The 12,372-nt window shown below is 37.8% G+C and overlaps 1 protein-coding gene across 3 annotated transcripts; it reads left to right on the top strand.

The window, feature by feature from the left end:
• Window positions 1–1,666: 1,666 nt before the first annotated feature.
• setdb1a (SET domain bifurcated histone lysine methyltransferase 1a) lies at window positions 1,667–11,987 on the top strand. Of its 3 annotated transcripts, none has more exons than XM_046057748.1 (10): window positions 1,667–1,770; window positions 5,483–5,657; window positions 6,597–6,700; window positions 6,849–7,598; window positions 8,246–8,413; window positions 8,997–9,207; window positions 9,341–9,414; window positions 11,087–11,277; window positions 11,390–11,500; window positions 11,598–11,987. In XM_046057748.1, exons 2-9 carry the CDS (start codon window positions 5,488–5,490, stop codon window positions 11,480–11,482), a joined length of 1,761 nt encoding a protein of 586 aa, XP_045913704.1. In that variant the 5' UTR covers window positions 1,667–1,770; window positions 5,483–5,487; the 3' UTR covers window positions 11,483–11,500; window positions 11,598–11,987. The 3 variants fall into 3 exon arrangements, with proteins under 3 accessions (XP_045913704.1, XP_045913703.1, XP_045913702.1); XM_046057747.1 differs by having other exon boundaries at window positions 1,747–1,886; XM_046057746.1 differs by lacking the exon at window positions 1,667–1,770 and adding an exon at window positions 2,195–2,459.
• The last annotated feature ends 385 nt before the right edge of the window (window positions 11,988–12,372 follow it).

Raw genomic sequence — 12,372 nt, 5'->3', positions numbered from 1 at the left:
AGAAACTGACGTACCTTCACCTTGGAGTTCAGCTTGTATCTCTTTGGCAGTTATCCTTGGTTCTTTTTCTACCATTCGCACTATCCTTCTGTTCAATCTGGGGTCGATTTTCCTCTTGCGGCCGCGCCCAGGGAGGTTGGCTACAGTTCCATGGACCTTAAACTTCTTAATAATATTTGCAACTGTTGTCACAGGAACATCAAGCTGCTTGGAGATGGTCTTGTAGCCTTTACCTTTACCATGCTTGTCTATTATTTTCTTTCTGATCTCCTCAGACAACTCTCTCCTTTGCTTTCTCTGGTCCATGTTCAGTGTGGTGCACACAATGATACCAAACAGCACAGTGACTACTTTTCTCCATTTAAATAGGCTGAATGACTGATTACAAGATTGGAGACATGTGTGATACTAATTAAAGAAACTAATTAGTTTGAAATATCACTATAATCCAATTATTTATTATCTTTTCTAAGGGGTACCAACAAATGTTTCCAGGCCATTTTAGAATATCTTTGTAGAATAAGCAATAATTCATTTCTTTTCACAGCTTCTTTGCTTTATTCCATGACATACCAAAGGCATGCAAGTATACATGATAAAATAGCTTTTAATTTCATCACTTCTCAGGAGGAATGAAGCATTATTTCAATGAGCTGTAAGGGTACCAACAAATTTGGGCACGTCTGTAGTTTTTTAGAGATAAACCCAAGCCAGCACTGGAACCAAACTGAAAACAAAGTGCCTCCTTATATACTGCAGCCTTGATTCTCCTCCCTTCTATTTTTTTTCTATTTTTCTAAAATGAACCCACCATTTCCCCAGAAACACTATTTTCATATTTTCAGCACATCATACTATTGGCTTGTTTTATTGGATTAAGAAAGTCCCTACTCTATAAGTCTGGATATGTTCAATTTTTTAAAAACATAGTTATAACACACATTTCAACCAAGGCTGGTTATGTATGACAACAGAGTTTCTCTAATCATGCAAACTTAACATAAGATGTGGATATTATTGATATACTGGGTATACATGGGTTAACCTTAAATATATTTTTAATACAGAGTACATTTAATGAAGGCTTACAATAACAATAAAGTAGTTAAAATCCACTTCAGCCAGCTAAAATAGCCAATATGATCAAGTAATATAAGAATAAAGTATAATAACACAATTATTTTACTTTGTGCACATGTTGCCAATCACCTACTTCTGCATTTTTAATGCAGGAAATTTACTTGTGGTGGAGCACTCTTATCTCTACATTGTGGGATTTCTATATTACTTGAGTAAAAGAGGTGAATACTACATTTCTTGTGTTGATTTAACTTCGTGGTTAGTGTGTAACTGTATTGCCTGCATTAGTTTTAGTGTCTAGTGTCAAATAGGTTGAGATCCCAGCGCTCTAAAACAACAAACAATGGCTCACTAAAGCCGTGGAACTGCAAGGTGACTTTAGCATTTGGTTACCATAATAATTATACTCATTTGTGTTACTAGTAAACTGGCCACTACTGAGAGTATACTTATTAAAATTTAGGTGTTATATATTAATATTTATTATTAATATTATTCATTTGTAACTTTTGGATAAAGTGAGTAAAAAAGACCCAAGTAGAAAAACTTTATGTGCTTTATATGGACACAGGGGGCAGTAATGTGCTTCTTGCGGCTTGGCGAGGCGCAGCAGAATCAGGCGAAGAAGACACACAAGAAACACGCCTGGATAAGCTACACAACAAAGGGAAGACTTATGCTTTATTTAAGGTATTTGTACTGCTTAACTTTAACGAGAGAAAATACTTCACAGATGAAGACTACCCGATGAGTGTTCCTAAAGTATCTCGGATATTTCACCCCCAGTCCCGATAAACAACAGCACCGTAAGTTTCCGTCCTGGACTGTCAGGCAGTGACTGAAGCAGAGCTGCTAACAAACATAAGTCATTTTCTGGGTTCGGGTGGATAGTACCGTTGTAAATGTGTTTGTTACTTACATGCTTCTTGTTTTTTAGTCAAAGCTGGGAATGTAGCTAACCTCGGGTGCTGCTCAGTTTCGATAAAAACGAAATTCAAAGGGATCTCCATGTTTGTCAAAAGTCACAGTGGATGCTCGCGAGAAGTAACGGTTAACGTTCTAACGTCAACTAACATTAACGGGGACAGTCACCGGTTTTGGTGGCCTGTCCCCGTCTGGAGATTACCCCGGGAATGTCCCTGTTTTTAACTGTGTTGATCATAGACTGTATAAGGTGTTAACACACCTGAAATCAGATTTTACGTGACCCGAAAGACAGAGTCGACAGGTGTCGTACTGAAAAGTTATCGTCCGCAGAAAATTAGCATGTTATGTTAGCTGTATCGCCCAGTCTTTTGACGTCTACAGCTGCTTTTATCTGGATCAAACGGAGAATAACGTGCAAATAAACAGCACTTTATGTCCGTGGTATAGCAAAGGTATGTCTTTGTGATATGGTTGTGGCCAAGTAAGTGTTTGCAGTTCATAGGCATGACAACTAGCCTAACTTTACGTGATCAAAGGCAAAGCCTGTTATTACCGATGGAATAACCTTATGCGTTTGGTAGGACTATGTCTAATATCCTTGTTTATATTTGGAAAACGAAATGAAGCCTATAATTAACATGACTTACTGCTTAGTTATATATAAAATAAAGACAAGATCTCTTTTGTAATGATCCTTATTAACTTACTCTACTGTGTATGTTGTGAATAATTTTAGAGCATTATTGCCTAAATTGTTATAAATAATTATTAGAGCGATGGTGATCTACATCGTCATCATTTAAAGTGTAATTTTATAGTGTTAAGTTAGGATCACAGTGTTAGAACTCTATAGCTCTGAGTGTATGTGATCCTTTTTGTATCTAACTGCCCAGGCTCAGCAGTAGCACATGAATGTGTGTAAGCAAGCAAGCATGTGTGCTTTGGGGAGCAGAGTGAGGGAGCACAGGAACACAGCATCAAAAGCTCCAGCAAAGGAAAATGTAGAAGCAGAATTAGTGAAAACTGTTACAAAACATACATCAATATAGTCCATCACAGTAAGAATGTCCTGTCTCTAGCACACAGCACAAAAGACACCAGCTTATTCCACAAAGTCAGTTTATGGTTAAAATAGCATGATCAGCAGAGGGCATGCCTAGGACACTGAGAGGGGGAGCAGACAAAAAAACACTCATCTGTGCAGTCAAGAAACAGTCATCAGTTATTATCCTTAATTATTTTTAATCTTTTTACCTAGATGTGGCTTGTCTTTACTTATAAGTGGTGAACTGTAGTCATGAACACAGAAACAAGCTCACTGTGGTTAGATCCTTGAGTGGGAGCATTGACTGCAGACACTGAGACAATGCACGCCTTGTTCAACTGTTATTTACTGTAAATTATGACTGGTGTTCAAAATCTGCTGATGCTGTGACAGTGCATGCTTCGTTCTGCTGTTATCTACTGTTGTTATGACTACATGAGAAAATGTTGATGCTGCTGATATTAAGACTACATGTTTAATTACCAATAGAGACTACATGTTTAATTACTGATTAAGGGTTTGATTGTCAGCTTCCAACCTCTAATTAATACAGCCTGTGCGAACTTTGAGTGAACTTGCTGAAGGATTTTTTGTTGAACAGAAAAGACGACAGATGCTTAATAAAAACACGTCAGATAGTGGATGACAAAAAAGACGACAGACGCTTTACGAAAACACGACAGATAGATGAAAAAAGCAGAAAACAGCCAGCACAACATCAAGATTACTGTAAGAAACCAAGCATTAATGAAGGATACAGCATTACATATGTTATTCTTGTATAAATTTTTTAGGAAATAAAACTGTGTGTCAAATTATGCATGTATAACTAAAATACGGTGAGACTGAAGTTGAAATGTAATGGTGAACTTCTTATCCAGTAAAAATCAACAATATAGTAATGAATGACAGTTGGAAAACAGTGTTAATTGGTAAAACAACGCATCTAAGCAGCATGACAGCAGAGGATAAGAAGTTCACCATAAGGAGAGGAGGGGGCAAACCAGCCCAGAGGGGGATATATAAGGCTGTCTGCAGACCACAGGATTGACACCATCCTCCGACCTGCAGGGATATTGTACGGGTTTATCTGTCCTTTATTGGAATAAACTCTTTAGCACCGATCTCTGACCATCTCTGTGAAACTTTTGTATTCTAATTGGTGTCTATTTTTGTTGATAATAAAAACGTTGGTAAAAGTTCAAGCTTTCTTATCTGGCCCAAGTCTTGAATTTTTTTACAGGACATTATGTACTAACCAATCTAGTCCTTTTTACCTGTTGAAATACCTTTTAAATGGCCAATACAAACCATGTAATGCAGTAATTTACTTGCCAGTAAGGGACTTATTGACTGAAAGGTAGATTCTGCCTCAAAATGACTTGATTTCACTCAGAAGAGCTATATTTGACAGATTATAAAACTGAAATTGTCCCTCTTGCCCCTTTTTTATTTCATATATAATAACATTTATATTTTTTAATGACATACTGACCAACAAACCAAAAATATCCCCAGTTTTCATTTCAGAAATATGGTCACCTTATTTAAAGTCCCCTCAAAAAAAGTGTTTTTCTTGTTGTTGCTTCACTTGTATGTTTGACATTAACAATGCTGAATGATGTTTGTGCAGAGTTTGATAGTAGAGGGCCTTTTCACAGCTGTTGCGCTTAACTTAGTCTAAAACGTGTTTTTAAGAACATGATTCTGCAAAATCACAACTCATTACCTATTTAGGTAACAAAATACGGGGAATTACTGGTAGTTCAAATTGTGAAGACCACCTCAGTTTTATTAAAGCTGGCTGGTGTATTTAGATTTCTTTAGGTGAAACGATGTCCTGTCTGCAAAGAGAGCAGCTGCGCACACGCCCCTTGGATTGGGTTGCCAGGTTGTGGTGACAGAAGGGTAGAAATTGTATTAGTGATGATTATTCATTATAAAGTTAGAGAGACGTGGAAATTACCTGAGTTTCCCAGTAGAAACATGAAAAGGGAAGGGCGCCGGGAAATGGTCCTGAAACATGGGAGATTCCTGGGAAAAACGTCAGTGTTGGCAGGTCAGCTTGCCATTTTGAAGCCAGTCATGGTCCAATGTGCATTTTACGCAAACAATTCCTTTAAAACACGCTCGCGGCATCACTTCTGACCTTAATGTCCTTGAGAAGCATGAATATGCTGTATAATCTTTGTAACTGAGTCTATGATCGCACCATTCACAGCACCACTCCTTATCACTTGTGGAAATGTTACAGTTTGCTAGACCAACACTAAGGTATAATGGCATGTGGCCTTGTCCACTGTGACTCTGCAGGTGTGTGAGCCCTACCTCTCAGGAGTCAAGTCTAAGAACAACACAATTTACTGTTCAGCAACTCCCCTGCTGGACACTTTACCTTCAGCGTATGATTTGAAACCTTGTCCGTTGCAGTGATTATGGAGGAAAATGAGATGGAGATGAGCAAAGAGGAGCTCCGAAAGTGGATCAGAGAGAAGGTAAAGAAGAACACGCTGATTTCCACAGCGGTGCTAGAGAAATGCAATCTGCTGCAATCTCTGCTGGAAAGGAAAGAGAAACAGGCTGCCCACCTCATGACGCTTTTTGAGTGAGTATTATTCTGCCTCTGGTAAAAGCCCTTTGGACAATAATTAACCATTTTATTCTGTCTTGTTACCACTGTGGAAAACCGCTTTTCATTTCTTACAACAGCTCTCTGTTTATTGCCTGCTGTCAGTATAGAGTTGATTTACGTTGTTATCTGAGAAGCAAGTGTCATGATGATTTACATAGCTGAGACAACTGAAACCACATCAAACTTTGAGAGACTAAGTGAGAAGGACAAACAACTTCACACTTCAGAATATGAATTGTAGTCCGGATATGTTTTTTTATGTTCTTAAAATTAAAGATCTAATTTCCCCAACTGTTGTAATTTATCCTGCTAATACATTACTTTTAAGTTTAGCAAACTCACTACATCACTGTTATGCCAAATGTCTTGTTTAACCATTCTTTTATTAAGAAAGGCAACTGTCCTTTCAACTTGGCAACACAAAGGTGATCCAGCGACATGCCAACGTGCTCTAAAACGTATTAACAGGGCTTGCATGCTCCCTGACTACAGTACGGCAGGGCTGAAACCTTGTTCTCTGTCTATGTAGTCTGAAAGTTAAGTGCTTATCCCGCATTGCCTCCTAAAATAGAATAAAGTGTCTCCCTGACACCTAAGAGGGAAAGCTAATTCACACCAGTTGGTCTTGTTAAATACAAAATGCCTAAAGGTCAGTGGGCTGCTCACTCTGTCGTGACTCCTTCAAAACGAGATGTATCCAGTGTCTGTATGTAAGCCAGCATATTAAAACATTTCCAGCCTGTTTGTGTAAAAGAAGTCTCAAATTATGTATTAAAGAAGAATATATTTGTATCAACTGTATTTAAAAATGAAGAGTATACTGGTCCCTTCTCTCTACGTAAAGTACAGTTGTCTTCCCCAAGTGTTTCTTTATGTTCTTTGCTTCATTCATTTTGTCTTGATGTCTTTCAGGTCTGTGGCAGCATGTGAAGCGATTGTGAAGAAACAGTACTCTTTTCTGGGGTGGGAGTACAGAGAAACAGATTCTGATGATGACGATAATATAACAGGCCATGGTAAGATGCAAATCATTGAGTTAATGAAACAAATTGTTCTTAGTATGTCTGTGAGCTTTGCTAATTGCTCGTTTGTTTTCAACCAAGTTTGTTTCTGTAAAAGGCACAATTTGATCTGTGCCTTTTTTTTTTTTTTTTTTCTTTGTAGGAAATACACCTCCATCCCCATGTGAGTTTGTTCATGCTCAAGCACTCTGCCCTTCAACTACGAATGGCCCTACTCGTCTGTTACCAAAGCTTCAGGACAGTGAGAACCTCAATAGAGATAATGGCAAAAACGCCTCTGTCTGTCTAAAGAAACTAGTAGTGGTCCTGACCAGACTTTCTACAAGTAAGATCAAGTCTTTAATATGTCCACCAACGCTTCAGAGTGAAAATTCTGATGCGCAGGCAGAACCAGAAGAAACGCCTCAGAATCACTGCAGTGAAGAAGAACCCTCAAACAATGCGGATTCTGATATGCAGGTGGAACCAGAAGAAGCGCCTCAGGATCACTACAGCAAAGAAGAATCCTCAAACAATGCAGATTCTTATACGCAGTGGGAACCAGAAGAAACGCCTCAGAATCACTGCAGTGAAGAAGAAACCTCAAACAATTCTGATGCACAGTGGGAACCCGAAGATGATTCCAGTGATTCAGATTTTTCTTTCTCAAGTCACAATACTGGGTCAAACAAGAGGAGAAAAATAGATCGAAAGAATAATAAACTTGCTAAGAGACATGCAACACCCCAAAGCAGCACAAATAGCAACCCTAAGGGCAACGTAACGAAAACATCAACGCCCCAAACCAACAAAAATACAAACCCTAAGGGCAACATGACGAAAACATCAACACCCCAAGCCAACGCTAAGAACAACGTAACGAAAACATCAACACTGCCAACAAACACCAATGGTATTGTCCACAAAAAACATTTAACATTTCACACCCCTACCACTCAAAAAAGAATATGTTGCTTGATTTCTGGCCCTAAAAAGTATACTTATCACAGCACAAGAAAGAAAGAAAGACGTTTTTGTGGTTATTTACATGTATTTCAGCTGATGCAAAGCAGTAGTGGAGATCCTCAGCTGTTTCAGAGGGAACTGATATTGTCAAAGCATTGGATTTTTTAAAATTTAAGCTCAGTGATTTTGCTTGATCACCATTGTCTTGTCTGGTAACCAATACTATGCTGCTGAATACAATAATTTTTTTTTTTAAATTAGATTACAGTATTGTAGAGAATAAGATAAAGGTAAACTTTTTACAATGACCAGACATTTTACTGTTTCATGTGTTGTAACCTAGATTGTGAAACAGTTCCATCTTATTGGCTCACAATTAACTGGATTAATCACACAGACCATGAAAGTTTGTTTTAAAGGTGTCTGGGTTTGTGGATATTTAGACATCACTTATTTAGAGTAACTTCTGTTCTTAACATTTTGAAACAAGTTATAGGTATAGGATTTTTCTCAAATGCCTACAGCCAGAAATTAGTTTTGCTGAAGTTCATCAGTTTTGATATAAACATGTTGTGTTCCTTTTTCTACTGACAGGAGTAACCCCTGTGAGCACCGTATCAGCTCTTTCCCAATCCTCTGATAGAGCCACCAAGGTCACTCCGAACGTGCTGCTACAAGAGATCCGTGTGAATATGAATGTCCTGGCCAGAAAGTCGTCCATGAGCTGGAAACAGGGGAAAGTCATAGAAATAGTAATAAAGGGTAAGAAGAAAAAACAAAACAAAATTTGTTGCGTTGACTGTATAAAAGAAATGGACATAGCCTCCAGGTCTAAAAAGTGAAGCCAATGCGTAAGTCTCTTGAACCTGTATTCTTTCTAATGGCCATCAGGATTTTGCACAAAGAAGTCTGATAGTACAGACGTCTATGGGAAAAGAAACCTCAGTAAACATTTTCCCAAAGAGTTTACGTGACAGAGCCACGTCCACAATTTTTTAAAAAATTTGTTTGGACATCTATTTACACTGAGCTATTTTGTCCAACAAAAAATCAGCAGAAAATGATTTGAAACTGTTAAACATATAAAGTGGAAACACTGTGCTCTTGAGGTTTAATTGTAGGCCTATTATGAACAGTCCTGTTTCAAAGGATTACAGAATGATGTGTTCTGTGGACTTGCACTCATCATGCTTATGACATTCGCCAGCATTTAACAATGGGAGGACGAGAGAGTTGATTGTTTGTTTGTACATTATCACTTATCTTCTTCAGTACCACAACAAAGATAAGGAGTTTGCTCATGAATTCATGCCACCACAAATGTTGTTTTTTTAATTTTTTGCAGAAGATGGTAGGGTGAAATATAAGATCAGTTTTGACGAGAAAGGAAAGAGCCTAGTCTCTGGTCACCATATCGCATTTGACTGCTTGCCAAAGGCGGAGCAGCTGTTTGTCGGTGCTCGTATGGTGGTCAAGTGTCCTGGTGACAAGCCCGACAAGCCCAAATTCTGCCCTTGTATCCTGGCAGAGCTCCCCAGCAGGAAAAACCGCATGAGGTTTGTGTTTGTAATGGATCATTTTTTACCAATTGAAATCAGATTAAAAAAGTTTCCTTTTTTTCTTCAGTAAAAAAATTTAGTTGTTTTAGCCAAAGTATGGTTTGATGAAAAACTTGCTTTCATTTTCCAGGTTCCTGGTCTTTGTTGATGATCACAGGCCCTTCTATGTTGGCTTACCTCTACTTCACCTGGTGTGCAGACCGTGTAAGTTTGGGTGTTTTCATTCACACACTAACTGGTTTGAAGATTTGTTACAGAAACAAGGTCTTCTGCTTTGTTACAGTTGCAATAATTAGAAAAATTAGTTCCCATCTCAGAAATTCAGCAACAAGTTTGGTACACAGCTTGTGGTGTGTGTGAAACATTATTAATGAATTTAATTTAATATCAGTGTTATTCTCACATCTATTTTGTAATATGGTATAAGGTTGTAACTGTTAGTTGCTGTCCATATAGTGACCTAGATTATTTTTTTATTAGCGTTAACCCTGATAACAAGTCAGGGAAAGCAATATTTTAGTGGTTTTAAGTTATGTAGCCTACTGGTGAAGCAACATATCTGGCACAAAACCGCGACGCTTCAAACTGTTTCAGCATTCTTGGATAGCAACATCACATACATAACAACCTATCGAAAGCTGTTGTCAGAGTCCTTAAGCCCAAACTGGCAAAAGTGCACGCTGATTGATGGTTAGCTGGATCATGATCAAGACGTTGGAGGGTGAACCCCATGCATCAGCTCATTTTCAGATATAAATGGCACGCTTTCTTAGATTTATAATGAAAGAGTATTTCTATAGTTCTGATTTTAGATGACGGGTTATTATAAAATTGCTATGATCTGATGGTGTAATTATCACAGTTACATTTTCATAATGAGGAGTGAACTTCTTCCTCACTGGGAACTCCTGTCATTCATGCACCCAACATCGTTTGTAGTGTAACATTCTCTGGTAATATCTAACTGTTTAACAGTGATGAAAGTGAGGAAATGGTGGAAACATTGTGGAGCACAATGCAGAACAATGTAACCTCAGTGAAAATGCAGGAACATATGAAATGAGACTCCAGGAATCTTGAGAATTCCCTATACACCTCATGTAACTGCAATCAGCACTCAGCCAATCATATTAACACTGATCATGTTTTCATCTCTGTTCATTTTTGCCTTTATTTCAAAATAAGAGTGCCCTGTAATTCAAGATAACTTCATCTAAAATTAACAAATCATTTCTCAAACTGCTTTCAAAGAACCAAATTAGTTGGATGGATTTTACTGGGATCATTTTAGCCTGATAAACGCATGTTAGCCTTAATTAATCAAGCTACATTTGAAGAACAGGGTCCAGTTCACTTGCAGCAGTTGAACATGTCAAAGGCAGACCCAATAATATAAAGAACACAGGCATTTGTTGCCAATATGCTAGCTTGCCTCTGATAGAAGTCATAAACTATTGACCAGCATTATCATATAAAGCATAGATTCTAGTCGAGTTGTTTGTTTTTGATAAAACTTTGTTGACTAAGTTACAAAATAATTTTATCATTTTCTGACATTTTATGGACCGAACAACTAATTAATTAATCAAGAAAAATAACTGACAATGAAAGGAATCATTAGTTGCAGCCTTACACATGAGCAAAGCACTAGAGGTCTGCTACCAGGCAACACTATTGATAAAAGGAATTAAAAATCACCAGAAATGAAGCCTTTACTTTTATTTGCCCCTGGTGCAAGTCTTCAGCTTAGTTTTTTTGAATTACATACGATCTTTGGCATATTCTTGCATCTGTTGAACCACTGTTGTCCAAGGTGTACAGGTAGCTGTTGTTATACTGCCATTAAACAGAGCTTGGTTTCTATTTCCTGTGACAGTGGAGGAGCCTTTGGACGATATTCAGGATGACGCCCACAAGAATTTCCTCAAGGAGTATATAAGATCCTGGCCTTACCCGCCCCAAACACAGTACAAGATTGGACAGATAATAAATGCAAAATTGAATGGATCCCAGCAGAGGTGTGAGGTGCTAGCGGTTGACTGCAGCCTGATACAGGTTGCTTTTGAGGTCAGTGTCTGTAAACCACATTGTTCAAACTGTTTCCAACTGGATTCTTGTTTTTTTTGACCATGTTTTTGATTCTGTGAGTTAACAGTAGTTTGTGTGTCATCATGTTTAGAAAGATCAACATAAGGAGTGGATCTACCGAGGCTCCTTACGCTTGGAACACATGATTAATATGATGGAGAACCTGGAGATGAAAAAGGATTAGGGTCAGAAGGAGTCAATGGTAAATTAAATTCTTCAACTAATAAAATCATGGAGTTAATGTAGTTATAGCTAATATCTCATTTGTCTCTTCGTTTCACCTGTCTTGTGTACTTCAGATCATAAATGTGTCAAGAGAACTGGATGCTGTGTTCCAAGGTGACGCCCCATGCATTGAGTCAAGGACATAGACTAAAAATCTTTTTCTCAGGCTTCCTAAGGCTTCTGTTTCGGCCTATAGTTTACCCACACCTGACTGAGAACTGTCACAGACAGTCCACCCGCACGTTTTCCTTTGGCCAAGCTGGTTGAGAACATGGATGTTACAGCGGTATCCCAATAGCCAATATGGCTGTTCTTGCAAATTCTGTCTGCATTGCTGTTCCTGGGGGCTGGGACCACATACTGCTCAAGGTTTTAACTTGTTTTAATAGAATCTGAAAACTGTTGTTTTTAAGTGTTTTGTGTTATAAATTTTGCATTCTTAAATAAAACAATTTCTTATTTTCTTTGAGCTTATTTTAACTTGTTAAAAAGCAGCATCTTTTCTAGATGTACATGGTCATAACTGCAAACTATGAAAGCACACTTCTACCAGGAAAATAAGATCTATTAAAAGTTCATCTCATGCAGGTATATCAAAATTCTGAAAAAGACAGTCAAACTTATGAGATAAGGAAAAATGTTGACAACTAAGTCAAAATGGAAAAGTAGAATAATGAAATGGTGACATTTTGTCTAAGTCAACAATGTAATACAACAACGATACAATAAAATGCAAATAATGGTTGAGTAAAATCGGCCAAATAACCTTTCTACATCAGTCACATTTTATATTATCTCATAACCTGGAAAACGTCATTTTGACTATAACATGTATATTTTTAGTCATGA

The sequence above is a fragment of the Micropterus dolomieu genome, linkage group LG09 (assembly GCF_021292245.1).
Source record: "Micropterus dolomieu isolate WLL.071019.BEF.003 ecotype Adirondacks linkage group LG09, ASM2129224v1, whole genome shotgun sequence".
NCBI lineage: Eukaryota > Metazoa > Chordata > Actinopteri > Centrarchiformes > Centrarchidae > Micropterus > Micropterus dolomieu.
This window is presented reverse-complemented; position numbering and strand designations above follow the sequence as displayed.